This window comes from Pieris rapae, chromosome 3, assembly GCF_905147795.1.
Source record: "Pieris rapae chromosome 3, ilPieRapa1.1, whole genome shotgun sequence".
Classification (NCBI taxonomy): domain Eukaryota; kingdom Metazoa; phylum Arthropoda; class Insecta; order Lepidoptera; family Pieridae; genus Pieris; species Pieris rapae.
The window spans coordinates 3,254,164-3,271,096 of record NC_059511.1 but is presented as its reverse complement, the minus strand read 5'-3'; the positions used below and the strand labels follow the sequence as shown (position 1 = coordinate 3,271,096).

Sequence of the window (16,933 nt, the reverse complement as noted above, 5' to 3'; positions counted from 1 at the left end):
AGGGGCAGCATAATAAATAACTTGTAACACAAAAGAAAACAATGTTTTCATGTAATTGAAGGCAAGTCGCTCAAGATCCTAAAGGGATATTATAATGAAAATTCAGTATAAACACCTCGTATAGGTGATTCTTATTAAATGAATCAATAAGAAATTCCAGTTGGTGTTCACTAAATTGAAGAAAATGTAGATTGGCCCGTGCCCCGGGTGCCAATACACTTCGTGAGAGGAATGTCCCTTTACAAATCACTTACTAATGGAACTCGAATTTAAAAAAAAATCACAATGGCTTTGTAACAATAAGGACAAGGAGAGATTTTATTACTCAATTTCTTATTTACGTTTTCGTAGAACACAGTATAACAGCGTTTCAATTTGATATAATTTATTTGGAAAGTGACACGTGTTTGCAACTAGCAATTAAAATTTTTAAAGAAATATATTAATTAAAATTGCTTTTTGTTGTATGTATTAAATAACAATTTTAATATATTTCATTAAAATTGCTTTTTTTTGTATTTATTAAAAAAACTATTTTATTATAAATAGATATTCCATATTTATTTGCTATTTTAATTAATTTTAATAAATTGCTTCTTGTTGTATGTATAATTTTAGGCTGGCTTAGTAAGCCAGGACTTCTCGCACATTGGACCTATTGAGCTTTTAAGTGCGGAAACAGAGTCCACATACATACAAGCAGTTTTAATTTAATTCGCAAACGGATTCGGATATCATTATATATATGTCACTTGTTGAACTAACTACTCGAAACAACTTAAGCCAATTATTTCCAGTATATTAGATATATACATAATAATGTTATTGATAAATATAAAATTAAAACAAAATAAAAAGTATTATTTTATTATACTTATTCCTGCTTGCTTCAAGTGTGTTTGTCCGTACAAACGGAATTGAATGAACTCAAAAAACAATTTGTCGAGCTTCAAGAAAAAAGGGTGAAGAAGATCGCAGTATTACATCATAAACGTAAATAATCGTGGTTAACACTGAAAATGTTCAGAACTGGCCAGTTAGAAACATTGTTAATGAAAACTTTTCTTAAATTTCAATTTTAGAACTCTTTGGTAACCTAATTAATTCATTTCAATATTTCATTCATTTGCGATATCAAGGGCCAGAACCAGTATGGTGCACAGATCCCTTTTATATCATCGTATTGGCCGCAAGCTAGTAGAAAATCTATTTATCCAATTTCATTATTAAAAATGAAACTCGTAGTAGGATAACCCGGGCCTTTGTCGTGGCGATCTAATATTGCTCGGATTTTAACAATTTATTGAAATCATGACCCGCGAAAAATAACACCGTTTTATTTATACATAATATATCCGGATTACAAATATTATTGCCAAAAATGTTTGTATTCTTATCACAGTTTGTAACACAAGATGCTACAACTTTATGTTCGAGACGGGACACGAAAAAGGGGATAAAGTACATATATCCCTGGTTTTGACTACTGGAGAATATATTCTATCAATTTGGTAGCAAAAGCCCGATCACTGATTACCATAATTATTTATAAGATGTAGAAATAGTATATTAAAAAGAAAATTTAATACAAAATGTACATGTTTTATGTTAAACATAATGTTATATATGTTGAAACTCGGAAACAAAAGGATTCTGGATTTCTGTGTCGTAATGAATCTTCGAGAGACGAAACCTCAATCACAGTTAAGCTTAACGGGGTTATCTTGCCACCTTTGATGTCCAGAACCCTTTCTCAGAAACCCCCACTTAATAGATTTGAGATTGCGACGCATTTGGGTGGAAAACACCTCCAACAATGGAGACATAATTTAGTCGTTTGGTAGACTTTTCGATAAATGTTAAATTAGTTAAATATATTACTACGACTTAGATTAAGTGAAAATATAGCCATTACTAAAGCAAAAATATTCGTAAAATTGAGAAACAATCTTAACTCTTTGGTGACTGTGCCCTCGCTATAAATATATGTAGTGGTATATTGTGTTAAGATTTAAATTAATATTAAACCGAACACTGCCACGTACTGTTATTTTTGCTTTGTCTTTATCGCCTCTGTGGACAAAAAATGGCTTCTGGACGTCAAATATGATACGTTTTTTGACACATAAATGTCATAATTAGTGCTTTGAATGTTTCCGTAATATCCACCGACTGATTTTTTTATGAACACATTAATTAACGAATTAAATAAAATAATTTGCTTTTATATTTACCAAACAATAAAATACTGTACATGTTTAAAATAAAATAATAATTAACTTAATAGTAACTACCTAACCAAAGATACCATTATAAATTCAAATCAAACAATATTTAAAGGTTAAAAGAAACTTATTCATATAACAGGTGGGCAGTTCGTAAGCTAACATAGATTTTTATTATTGATTTTTATAGCATTCAAGAGCAACGATTATCATATACAGGATTGTATATAGTAGAATCGACTATGTTTAAAGAAAGAGTGTGGTAAAAAAATAGGCTGCGATGTCTGCCCTTTCGGGCGTCCCTGTATCCGATATAAAATATTTTTTTCATTTTTATAGTACGAATTGTCTTTAGCCTCAAAACAGGCTTTAGTTTCAGCGATTAGCTCTTCATCAGCGCAAAATTTCAGTCCGTTCTCTTCAGGTCTGAGATCAGTGAAAAGTCGCTGCGAGCCAAATCTAGAGAATACGGTAGATACTGAAGCAATTCAATGCCCATTTCATGAAATTCTTTCATTGATTGAGAACGTCGAGACACGGTGTCTTGATGTAACAGCACTTTCTTATTCTGCCAACGGACCGTTTTTCGCGATTTTGTTATTTTTTTACGATTGAACAACTACAAACACAGCTCAGAATCATTATTGATTGTGGTCGATTGTTGACTCGCACGGCACTCACTTTGAATAGAGCTTTCACATATACAAAATTCATATGGGATATCCATAATCTAATAAGAATAAAGATCTATTCAAACCCATTTCTTTGAGATGATGAGAGATTAGAATATTATAGAAAAATGAAAGTCTTTAGTACTTACTGTCTAAGTTATTTTGTTAAAGTCAAATAAACCAATTGTGTCGAGAAATAATCTGTATTTTACGAATACATTTGATAACAAATACAATGTCTCGAGTCAATAAATAACTGACAGGATATTAAAACACCTTTGTTGATATTTAGCGAGAGTAATCAAGTTATTGGGACCCAGGCTCAATTAATTTTAACTAATGGCTTACAATTTCAATCGAATTATGTCCTTAGTCACCAATATAAATCAATTAACGCTTCCATCGATTTTAGTACCGTTTATTAAAGTAAGTGTTTTTAGAGTATTAACAAAAACACCACCGATGTTACTAAAAACGCGCACTTTGTTTCAGATTTCTGTATGTTTCATGATTATATTTTCTTCTAAGGGGAAAGTAGATCAGGCTTCTGTGCCTGACACGGGCCGCCTTTTTAGGTCTATGGCATGTCAGTTTTCTCGATATGTTTTCTTTTACACAATATGTGATATGACAAGCACATAAACGTAAAGTCGAGTGGTAAACAGGCGGAATTTGAACCTACAATCTCAGTGAAGAGAGTCATGCTTCCGGGCATTAGGCCAATCAATTCACTGGGATACAGTAAATTGAAGTATTTTAATGATAGCAAATATCATGTAATTGTGATATGTATAATAGTCTTTCCTTCAACTTTGATTTTGAACCCATTGGAGTAGAGACTCGAGGTTGTCAGTACCGGTGCCCTGGTAGTTTCCACACTCAACGAATAAGTATCGCAATACAGCGAGGAATTTTGCCAAAAAAAACACTTTAATTATAATTTCCAATCAATATTTTAATCTTTAATTGTTGTAAATATTTTTATTGTGTGGTCATTTGTGTCATTAAAAATCCTTTGTAGAAAGGAACATTGTTTTTGCTATATTTTGAAATTATTTTTCTATAGATCCACGAATGAATGTTTGTCTTTAGTACTCTCTTTTCAAAATAATTGTAATTGATATTATTAAATGATGTTTAGGATAATTTTGCTAGCCTTGAGGCCTACTATGAGCTGTTATATATGTTATAGGTTTCAAGTAGGTAGTCGAAACATAACTGTTTAAAATTACCATGACGAGATTTTTAAGGCACTGCTATCATTGCCTACATGTCAACGTATCCTTTGAGAGAAATAAATACTCTAGGTATTTATCTATCTCAATTCATTATAATCCTATTTCGACCTATTCCGGTTCCCCCTAATTCCTTCAATTTATATTTAATTCAGTCATTTACATAACAACTGCGCTAATAAAGTTACAATTAATTGATTTGTTATGCACCAATAATTATTTCCTTGTTGCCAATTACAACAATTAACATATAATACGAACAATTATGTATGACTGAATAGCGAATAAATCTACAGGATATTTAGTAAATAATAGAAGCATATATTTATTATTTTCTGTATTTATTAGTCTAGTGAGCGATATCAGCTCGCTCGCTCAGCCAATAAGTATCGTAATACAGCGAAGAAATCCTAAAAGGTACACTGCCACAAGACCAAACTTTTAAAATCTATTTTAATTTTCTTTTTTTTGAAGTTATACTTCTTTTAACGCGATGGAGAAAAATGATGACAGTGAATTTTTACGATGCGCGAACACCAACACCAAAATTCGACATCGTAAAGTTAGGTTTAGGTGGCATGGAAATCGATAACTATGTTCAAGTTATATTCTAGTATTTTTATATTTAGAACAAGTGTTTCGTAACAGTACAATTAAACAGTGTGAATAAATAAATATTATTTTGGTGTTTTTAAATCAATTTCAAATACGACGGTGATAGTATTTACTAATATTTTTTTTAATAAAATCTATTTTATTAATTATATTATATTAATTTTAATATTTATCGTTAATCACTACTGCATTTCAGTGTTTTTTTTTTCCATACACAAAAGATAACTTCTAACGTTTGTTCATAAGTCCTATTATTATTATTATATAATCGTAAATCTTGTAGCTGATTTAAATAAATAAATCCCGTACTAGACTTTGATTACGGGACTCGTTTGCGCCTTGGGAGAAGACTTTAAAAATAGTCTTATAAAATACATTCTTATTTGAATTAACCTTCTACTGTATAAATAAAAATCTAATATTAATTTCAAGTGTACTTTTAATTGCACAATGTCGTTTAAACAAAAGAATCATTTAAACGTATGAGTCAAGGCGCCACCAAGGTCCTGGTAGATATAAATGCACACGTCAACGTTATAAGAAATATTTAAATCCAAGAATGATTAATTGTCTACCGTCAGAAGTTGAAACTACAATAATGTTTTCGTGATATGTTTTTTTAAGAGGATTGACAATAATGCGAAACTCACGATATTAAGCACACCTTTGAATTTTATTAATGACAATTTTCGTTTTGAATGCCATTTTTTTTATTATCCGACACGATTGTTTGTGTATAATTATAGCGAGTTTTTTTCGTAAAAAACGCTTTAATATGCTTAAAGAGATTGTTACTTGAGATTCAAATTTTACAAGTCAAAGGGTAATCTGTGAGATTTAAAGTTGTAAATATCTGTTTTTTAACATTTACGGCTAGGTCTGGATCGTAAAGTATTTTTTTCATGTCATAGTATAAAGCTAAGTAGTAATTTAATTTATTATTTTAATATTTTATTAGATTAATATCAATAAATCCCGAAACAGGCTTTGGTCCTAGATACGTCAAATACCAAAGTACAGAAGTATTCAATAGCAAACATTTGTTTTATCATTCTTCATATAATAACCTACTATGTTTTATGCTAATAATGTGTTATCTTTACAATAGGATCCTAAACATATATAATTGCAACTATGCTACGAAGATTGCCTGCTTTAAACATAAAAACATACATTATTAAGCAAGAAAGAGTATTATCAGTTTAGTTAGGAACACGGGTAGAGGAGACAAGAATTTTCTTCCGAAACGTGAAATTGCGACATTTTCTCCATCAATCATATCGACTTAACTTTTTCTTCCGAGGCTCTTTCTACGTCGATCCTATGTTATAATAATGTAATAATTTAGTTACAGATATTTCAACTTTGAACTAAAAGTTTTGCTTCTACTTGTACGTACACTTCCTCACTACCATTTTCCCCCAGAGTTCAGTTACAGACCGTACAGAAGTTTTACTTATATCCTAACATCTTTATTTAAATAAATAAATAGATCAAAAATCCTTAATTGGAACACGTTCCTTTTCCGTAGATACAGTCATAGAACTTCAAGTATACACTGAAAACCAAATCTATGACAAATGCCATAGTTACATTTATATAACGGGAACGAAATTGACACACATACACACTTGGGCATGATCTGGCCCAAGTTTCTATATTCGTGAAAAAAATTGGACATTAAAATAATCAAAATCCGATACCCATCAATATCTATATTATTTCATACTTCATAACAGGTAATTACCGTTTCATAATTGAGCCGTACGTGGCGAGTGTACTTCCCCGGTAAAATATAAATGCTACTATTAATCAAAGGCCAAATCTGTTTGCCGTGTATAGTTATAGCCAGGGACCTTATTTAATATATTTTTACGAACAAAATAGAAACAGCTTTTATTTAGCTCCTTTTTAAACTTTTAATTTGATATTATCTACCTAATCTGTTATCCTAATTGTATGAAATGCAGAATGTTATTAACGCCACCTATTGGGAATGTTAAACGAAATAACAACTGCGCTAATAAAGTTACGATTCCATTACCAATTCTTAAAAGACTGGAAACGCACTCGCGAGCCCTCTCGCATTGAGAGTGTCCATGGGCGGCGGGAATGTTGTGAATGTTAAGAGGCTAAACTATTATTCATTCAGAATAGACCGTCCATTGCCCGCCTTATTATCATTATAATTTGTATTGATATTTTATTAGTCTCTGTAAGTAATATAAAAGGCCTTTTTTCTGTAAAATATTTGCATGACCTACTTTTAATTTCGGATAAAGGCTTCTATTTATTGAGTCAACATATCCCTTATCATGAGAGCTTTAATTAAGCAGCCCTGCGGGCTTTCTTAGGCTAATTAAGGCTCATCTAAGGGAGGCCGACGTTACGCTGAGATTGCATCGATCACGAAAGCCAAAGGAATTGTCGTTGTACCTACATACCTGATGAATAAAAATATGCCTTAGGATCCTTGCTTTGATGCCTTAAGTATAATAATAGTAATAATATGCGTACTTCTATACCAAGTACTTCGACTGCGGAAAATGTTAAGGTTCATATATGTATAATAAACATATTTCTAAGAATTATTTTTTACATATTTAAATAAAAATTAATTGACTAGAAAAGTGTCAAGTTTTTTTTTTATAGAACAGGGGGCAAACGGGCAGGAGTCTGATACCGCCGCCCATTTATTTTGACATCACATAATATCTTCTGTTACAAAGATACTTTATATATATACAAAGACAATATAGAATCGTAGGCGAAAATTTCCAAACAAAGTCAAATTCCTATGCTTGTTTATAGAAACCTTTTTTATTATATAAGAAAATTTAGGAACACATAAGTAGAGTGATAGTATGATATTATAATAGATGTTTTAATTGATACAACAATTATTTTAATTTATATTTCTTTACTAAAATCCATGATGCACATTTAAAATTTCTTTGATGTCGGTAATATTATGTCTTGTTCTCATTGTAATGTACTAGTTACTTTAATATTATTACATTTTGTTTCAATAGTTTGAATAAAGCATGGCGTAATGGTCACTTACAAATTTCTTGTTAACCCCAATTTGTGGATGAAAAGTAGTTTGATTTTTATAAAAAAGCAGCAATATTTTCCTTATCTCTTCAAGCGAATTTTAGTAATCGCAGGCATCAATCTATTATTCACATTTGTGTCAGTTTATATAGTTTGTAGCATGAGAAAGTTTTTGTCCTGAAAGGTCGTTGATTAGAGATAGTGAAGTAAATATTTCCTATTTTGGTATTATTCATCGACTTTGTTGTGTTATCTTAATCTTATCAATGCGATAGCGGGAAGTATTGTCCTTATCAAGGGGCTTTCTAATACTGTAAGTATCCGTTTAGTGTCTTGAGTTATAAATAACAATGAAAGTAAACAACTGAGATTTTATTTGTAAGTCGTTAACCAGATAATTTTCATCTCTGAGTTCCGGTTATGTCAGTTATGTTCCTGTTAATGAAAGAATGTTTGTAAATATTTCAATCTATCTAACTCTGACCTCTTCCGAATGTCAAATGGCACATGGGAGTCGTGCTTAAACTCTCTATGTTTGTGTATCTTTATTAAAATCTGTATGTTCTTATCTCGAAGCTAAGTAAAGTCTTATACTGAATAATTATATTTTATCTAGTTTTAATATTCTACATCAGGATGAAATCAAGGTAGGCCTGCTTTCTGCAAACTGAGGTTGGGATATCCGTTATGCAATTACGCAATTATCTCTGTTCTCTCTTATACAAAACGTTCTGCGTACATGGTGTGTCAATGATGTCAGTCCTACTAACCTATTTCATATTTTAAGGACGCTGGTAAATATAATTAATATGTATTATGATGCACATAGCACAATGAGACAAAAGTTTCATGAATTCACGAACGATTCTACAGTTTGTGTCGAAACGCGTTCTCTATAATACTTTAAACACTCTATTTAATATTTATTTACTTAATAACAAGGACATAAGAGGTTTAATATTTGTAGTTTTTTGTAATTATGTCCAGATACTACTTAAGTTTTCTATAAAATTTTTAAAATTTTATTATCTCATGATGAGTGCAAGTATTCCGTCTGCGCGGAGGAGGCAGGAAATAATTGGAAGAAAATCCCGCTTTTGACAAAGACATTTTTTGTTACGGATGGCTTTAATGGTACACTTCCGTATCATCAATCTTAAAACCGCTGAGTAATAAAATATTTTGATCCAAATTCGGGAATTTGGGGATAAACGCTTATGTAATGAAAGACACAAGCATATCGAGTTAATATCCACAATAATAATAAATATCGTTTATTTGTGGTTCTATACTTACGAAGCCTTCACGAAGTTTTGTCAGTCTACAGGATTTCATTTTTTTTATCGAACGGGCAAAGGGCAGGAGGCTCACCTGATGTTAAGTGATACCGCCGCCCATGAACACTCTCGATGCTAGAGGGCTCGCGAGTGCGTTGCCGGCCTTTTAAGAATTTGTACGACTTATATTTATAATTTATAAAAATGTTTTCGATATTAGCTAAAACTTAGGTGTTAATTATAATAATTGTTTCGCGTGGCCTCACGTATAGCAATATTATTTTTCTATATTATTTTCATTAAATCAATAATACAATTAAAAAGAAAATGGCCTATAGTTAGAATATCAGCTACAATTACTTTTAAGTCCTTACGCTAGTCCCTTTTTGTGATGTTAAATAGAGTCTTATACTGAAACTATACAAGATACAGTTCGGAATCATTCGTGTCATGAATATCAAAGAGGTCCAGCAAATTGGTTTTATAGCAATTCTATTTCAATATTGTCTTTAAATTGCATATATATTGAATATATTTAAATAAATTTCTTTTGATTATGGTCAATTTTTCCATATAAATCGACTTGATTGAGAAATATTCAGTGATAATAAACGCAATTGATATTGTTCCGTGTAAGAAAACAAAAAAATGCTGTTCACTTGTGTCGATAAAATTCGAGAATGGCTTATTATGATCTTGAATTTTTTTGTTCACGGAGATATTTAAACGTGGGAAATATGTAAAAAATAACGAAACATTAAATAATTTAATTTTTCAATACAATTCGCAGCTTTAACTCTTTTTAGATAGGTATATAAATCTTCTGTGCTTGAAATAAAACCTCCTAAACTAATGAGTGTTTAGGCGGATTTGAAAATAGTTCAAATTATTTAAAATTTGATATTATTGTTCTTTTTGTCTGTTTTTGTATTTTTGTTTCATAATTACAAAATTATTTTAAGTAGATTTTCGTAGAATGATATGATATATTTTCACATCATTATTTATATTTAGGGATTAACGTAGTTAAAGTCAAGATATGTATATATATATATATCTCGATGATTCTATATATATATATATTCTCTCTGATTTTGATTACCGGAATTTTTTTATGATTATAAGAAGGTATAAAAGATCACAAAAGAAACATTAAAAACAAATACGAGTTACGTATAAGATACACGGTTAAGACACTTATTTTTAAATACATGTAAAAACATTAATAAAATTTATTTATTCAGTCAAACATAAGTCCATGTGGTTATTATTGTCTGAGTTACAACATTGTTCTTAATATTATAGTATAATTAGATTATATATTATTATATTATTAGAATAATTACCAATGAGTCGATACCAACTCCGGGGAAATAAATACAGATAACACAACATTTTCTGCAGCTGTAATACTTTTTGACATTTAACACCTTTGTCTTCAGTCACCGTGACCACGCACGCTGTAAAGCACGCGAAACGTCGGTTTAAATTTAAAATTATGTACAAATAATTATAAGTTTAAATATAATAATACATATCTATAATCCGTTAAAAAAGTGTTTTTCTTTAAAAGAATATTAAATATACATAAATAGACAGCACATGCAGTCCATAGCAATGACCCATGTAAGGGTAATTCAGCCTTCCCTCTATAATGCATTACATGAGGCTAGTTTTTCTAGCTAGGATAGCAACCTGGTACTGTCCTGGCTTGCTGACCTGGCTTGGAACATTCTAGTTCTGTTTACATGAAGCTAGGATTATTTTAAGCTAGTACTTTGCAGTGACTGAGGTGACAACACGTCTAAAATGAGCTGCATGCGAAAAAAACACTATTCGACTAAATGATGTTATGTAGTAATAATGTTACTTCGAAAACTGCCAAGACGAACTAGACGAACTAAAAGAAGTGTTACAAAAATTGTCTGCCTATCACAGTTTTAATTCACCACAATTTTTTTGTTGTACAGAATTACCTAAGATTTGTATTTAAATTTGGAAAGGTGGCGTTCCACAGACATTCTTGGTCACGATACAGTTTTAAAACACACAATATGAGTGGTAGTGGCGCAACTATCCTAAAAAATAAAACTCCATCCTGTTAAAAACTATTCTGGCTTGTAAACAAGTTTACTAACTTACTATTTAAGAAGAAATGAAGCTTGTTTTGTTTACACGAAGCCAGAAGTACTAGCTTGCAAACTTACTGACATTGGCTTACTATCGCCAGCATGTTGTTAGGGCTCCCATGCACGCCTTACCTCTTCTAAGTCTTAATTTCTAAAGGTCCGCAGAAAAGACGAGGAGAACAAATTACACTCTGCTACTCGTTTCAATCGCCACACACCACAGTACTCAGTACTTTATTTTACAAGATGCTTGTAATCATACTAATATTAAATACAGTAATAATTCCCGCAGATTTCTCAAGGAATTTGTCATATAAATTTATTTCTTGTTATTCTTTATCCTACCTTCCTTCGCTATCGTCCTCCTTCCTCCGTCCTCACGCCTTCACGGGAAAGAAGAACTTTTAAAATTTCTCTATTCATGGTTCTCTTTCTCCATTCGCTTACGCATCTATATCTTCTATCCAATTTTTCTACTGCGCCCTCTTGTTTCCCTTGGTCCTTGGCGTACATACAAGAAACTTACAAGAAGCTAAATTCATTATACTGGATGTGTAACCTCTACCACTAGCAATTGGCATATGCACGCACTAACAATTTCGTAAAAAAAATATATGACATATTTTGATGCGAAATTCAAATAAAGCAACTCCTGAGTACTTTCCGACAATGTTCGCAATAAATATTCGCTCGAACGGTGAAGAAAAACATCGTGAAAAAACATATTTTCATCTTAAAAAGTCGAAGGCATTTGTCAGGTACAAGCTGATCACCAACTTGCCTATTAGAAAATACAAATGATCACGAAAACCTGACACTCAGACCTACTAGGCCATGGGTGTTTTTTTACACAAATCAAAGAAAACAAAATAATTTATTTTTATTACAACCTAATTTAATATAGGAATTTCCAGAATCACCAGTATTTCATTGTTATACGTTGATAATTAAATAAAGATCTTATCTAGCACCTTAATATCAGGCGAATTATGTAATTATAATACTCGCATAATTATGACAGGTAATGTACGTGGTCGGTTGATAATTCCAAGAGCATAATTGTCGAAAAGTCCTTCAAAATACAAAAAGTTTGAAAACAAAATTTAAAGTTTTTATAAATCTAGAAGGAACTAATTAACGGAGCTACGTAAGCAAGGAGAAAAATAAAGGTTTTTCGTGAATGCGTGGTTTAACATCATTAGTATAAAAAGGCAGGATGCCGCTAACGTTAGATAGATGCAAAGTATCTTTGCTAAGAATAAGACCAGTGCAGTGTGTGCAATTATAACAAGTAGGTATTTGAATTTATTCTAATATAATCTCATAAGTTATATTTCCATAAAGTTGTATGTACCCTTTTGATTGTATTTTGTTTTGCGTATATGAAAGGATTCATTTGTGCTTTTACCACAACTTTTACGATTTCTACCCTTGACTTACGAAGACCGAATGCGTAATAAAATTAATCAATTTTAATGTTTGCGAGAAGGCCTGTACTTTGTTAAAGTTAAAACAAGTGAAGACTAAGAAATTGGAGTAACTTTAATAATCAATATGATTTGTGAGTATTTTATTACTAATTCATATCCTTCAATCAATGTTATTTCCCGGGAATAACATATTAATAACTGCAACCAACATATTTTTATGGATAAATTACCTACTACATAATCTCAATTTGTTTTGAATTAATTCGTGTTCCCCTTTAGTAATTTCCTTAGGATATCATTTAAATAATTTCAATCAACATATTTCTCTGGATTATGTTTTCCAACTATGTATTATTATATATAACATATAAAAGATTTTAATATTTATAGTACACATTTCGAACAGAGTGAATATTATTATAACGATAGTAACGGATATAATATCGGATCCTGTAATTTGAGTGTATAGAGGTATACTGTTAATTATTATTAAATTATTATGTTAACTTATCAACTGATTTTGTAATATAGGGATCAAAGGCGTCTATACGTACGTACGTTATAGTAAATGAAGGATCTGGAATAACATTTTTATATCTTACATAGTATTTATTGTATCAAAAGTGATACGTTATTGTCTATTTTTTTGATATTCTGTGTACATGTAAAATACTTTGCTTTTTCAATAATTATGTCGTCTATTATCATTCAGAGTCAATAGTGGTTCAGATTTGCATATCTATTAAATCAAAATCAACAGAAACGTTCTAATTGATACGTTGATCAAGTACCTATTCAAATAATACGAGTATTTAGCCATTTCGCAATTAATTGAAGTACGTTACAAATTTAAATCTACTTCGAAGTCTATGTTATGTACGAACGATGAAATAAGTCTCACTGAAGTATAATGACTAAAATAGTGATATCATTGAATGAGAGAGGTTGTATAAAACACGACCGAATTAAGGCTGATGAAAGGCACTGGTTGTATAGAACAAATCTATTTACTTCTTCTTATCTCATTTTAAAAAGCTTGAATAACACTTTTATAGAAGTTTAATGTGATAAGCTTCAAAGCGCTTTTTTAAAAACTTAGACTTAAATTGTTTTTAAAAGCAATTTTTTCAAACAAGGGAATTTTTCCTTTATTTTTATTTCTTAAAAGTTATTGTTATTATTAATATTCGATAAGTATTTTATTAAAAATATCATAGTAAATTTAGGCCGTTTAAAAAAATAATTTGTTCAGTTTTTGTTTACGATACTGGAATCCTGGAATTGGCTGCAATTTGGTATTTTTACATAAATAAAAACTTATATCATTTACGTTGAATTCCGGCTGTGCCGAGTATGTGTGCTGAGTACAGCCCGAAAACGAGATAATAGATTGGATAAAAACGATATTCAAGATAATTCAGAGTTACAATTTAATATGATTTTCAACAGGATTTTTATATGTATCTTGTAACAATCAGAATTCAGATGACAATGACACAAAGCCAAATACGGCTTCTGGATATTGCTAATGCAAGCTTTTCCGTCTGAGAAAACTCAAGAATAGCATAACACAAAAATACATCATTTCTAATACTGTTTTGTAGTCTCATTTATTTTTACACGCATTAGCATGACCTACGACAAGTATTGATTATTTCAGAGCAAAAACAAAAGAAGTTCTAAGAATAATATTTCACAGACTACAATATAAATGTATTTTGATGATCAAAAGCAAAGAGATTGGAAAATAGGTTTTGTTACAATTAAATTGCGTGAATGCCTTAAAGCCGCGACTATGTGAAGCCGTCGAAACGGTATCGTATTACAATATTATCAAAGAGAAAGCTTTAATATTTTAGTATTGTAAATACGATATATAATATTTATTTACATACAATTCAAAACAAATAACATAATACATAAATATATATCTAATAACTAACCTTAAAATTTAATTATTAAAAAATATGAATACGATATTATGTATCATATATATGAATCTAAAACTAGAAATCTTAATATTATAGGTATAATTCCTAAAATATATTATTAAAATGAGTCCCTTTAGGTAAGGTTCCGAAGATACAGGCAGCCCCTTAAATAGCTTGACTAATTCTTTGTCTGAGGTAGCTGCAGCTCTCCTGTAATGACGACTAACTTTTAGTTCCTTTAAAAGCCGTATAGCGCTAGGACCCCACAGACGAAGGGCCTCGATACCGAATGGGACAAAATCATGTTAGGCGCTTAGAAAAAACTAAGAATAAACAAATAAACTAAATATCTTTATTCATCTAGGTAAATAAGTACACTTATGAAGGTCAAAAAAATTAAATTAATTTAAATTTAAAATTTACTACCAGTTTGCAAGTCAAGGGCGTAGAACGGGCAAGAATAAGAATGAAGCGTAGACGGTTACTTTTACGTTGCTTAATACAATAATCTAAATCAATGTATAATATTGAAATATTACCCAGTTAAAGCTTGTATGGAGAATAAATGTATAGAGACAATTTTTATTTTAATGCACGAATCGGAATAATATACTACTACTACACATTGATACCGTCTCTTTCCGTTTAATCGATAACATTTACCTTCATTGACATAAGAACCCAAATAAAAACCAATGGTTCAATTTACGACTATGGTATAGTTATCGCCCGGTGTAATCGTAAGTGTTGTTTGTAATTTGCTTTTTTAAAGAGTACCGAGAGTTTTTAACGCCGGCTTTTTCTCTCGGCCTACATCCTCTGTCTTCTTTGCCGATGAGTAGGGATGCTCATTCAAATTTAATGACGTGGTATAAGTGATACCTGTATGTTCCATAATAAACATATTTTATTTTATTATGTGGTTTTAATGTCGTATTTTAGTTGAAGATGAAGCTGTTAATTCTTTTGGTCGTCGTCGCGGTGGCTTCCGCCCGCCCAGATGAGAAATACAGCAGCCGTTATGACGACTTCGACGTAGAACAGCTAAGGGAAAACCCCAGACTAATGAATTCTTATATCCTGTGTTTCCTTGGAGAGGGAAAGTGTACACCAGAAGGAAATGATATAAGCAGTATGTGTCTCTTTTATTTTTACTCGACATTTTTCTATAAATCGACTATCGAACATAAAAATTAATCTTCAATTCTAAACTAACTGTATGTCACTTCAAGACCGCATTATACACCGAAATTAATACAGCCGTTTAACCCATAAACATTGAGTAACGATATATTTAGAGTAATAGAACTATTGTGAATTAATTCAATATATACAAACATTATTTAATTACACTCTTATAACTCAAGAAGTTTCTCTTTTTCTGTCAAATTGTATAAACGCGATGAAAAGAGACAGATGAAACGGTGTAAATAGACTACGAACGTAATATAATATTACTGTCACTTTAAATGCAGTAAATTGTATTTGTGTTTTTACAATAAGGTTTTACTTTACTTTTATTTATCCGAATTAAACCAAGTATCTTTTAACTTCACTACTAAAGACAATTTTTATATGATAATGGAAATAATATTTCTTTTTCAGAATGGATTCCAGATGCAGTCAGCAACACTTGTGAAAACTGTTCGGACAAGCAAAAAGTTCTCGTTGCCAAAATGATCAAGACTATGATGGATGACCATAAGGAGGGTTGGGAGAAGCTCAAGAACAAATATGACCCAGAGCATGCCCATGAAGATGAACTGAAACAGTTCATTGAAAAATACCAATCATAAACATTTCTTGAACCTTCATTTCTTGATAGTTTCATGTAAAATAAACTTTGATTATTTATAAAAATGATTTTTTTTTGTATCGGTAAGGCAAACAGCGAAGGAAGCAACTCATGTTTTTTTCCTACTTATGAAGGCTGTTTCGATATAATACCTATAATAGTTGACCGATAAAATTGTCAGAAAAATCCATCAATCCATTCAGGATTTGTTTCAAATTCCAAAGAAATTTGTTTCAATACGTCCGTGAAAAAATTTTACGTCTTTTTTTAACTTTATGGTATTTAAAAACCAAACCACAGCTTTATTTAAATGGCCTTTTCCCTTAAAATAAGTGAGTAGAAAAGATAAAATATTTGTATGTCAAAAAATATTTGTAATGGTGGCATTACAATCGCTGGCATGAGAGTTTAGTATTTGTTTCGTAAACATTTACCTTTTCTCATAGGCAAGGAGGAGATCTTTCTGGGCCCGACAGGCCGTCTAATACAGGCTTTTAAGTTCTAAAGCATGCCAGTTTGACGTAATGTTTTCCTTTACGAGCGAGTGTTGAAATGCTTACATATGCATATA

The 16,933-nt window shown here is 30.8% G+C and overlaps 1 protein-coding gene across 2 annotated transcripts; it reads left to right on the top strand.

Moving 5' to 3' along the window:
* The first annotated feature begins 12,393 nt into the window (after positions 1-12,393).
* On the top strand, positions 12,394-16,427 carry LOC110991632 (ejaculatory bulb-specific protein 3). 2 transcript variants are annotated; one of them, XM_022257080.2, is made up of 3 exons: positions 12,394-12,497; positions 15,510-15,699; positions 16,173-16,427. In XM_022257080.2, the coding sequence occupies exons 2-3, from the start codon at positions 15,516-15,518 to the stop codon at positions 16,361-16,363; spliced, it is 375 nt and encodes a 124-aa protein (XP_022112772.1). In that variant the 5' UTR covers positions 12,394-12,497; positions 15,510-15,515; the 3' UTR covers positions 16,364-16,427. The 2 variants fall into 2 exon arrangements, with proteins under 2 accessions (XP_022112772.1, XP_045490629.1); XM_045634673.1 differs by having other exon boundaries at positions 12,443-12,501.
* Positions 16,428-16,933: the final 506 nt, after the last annotated feature.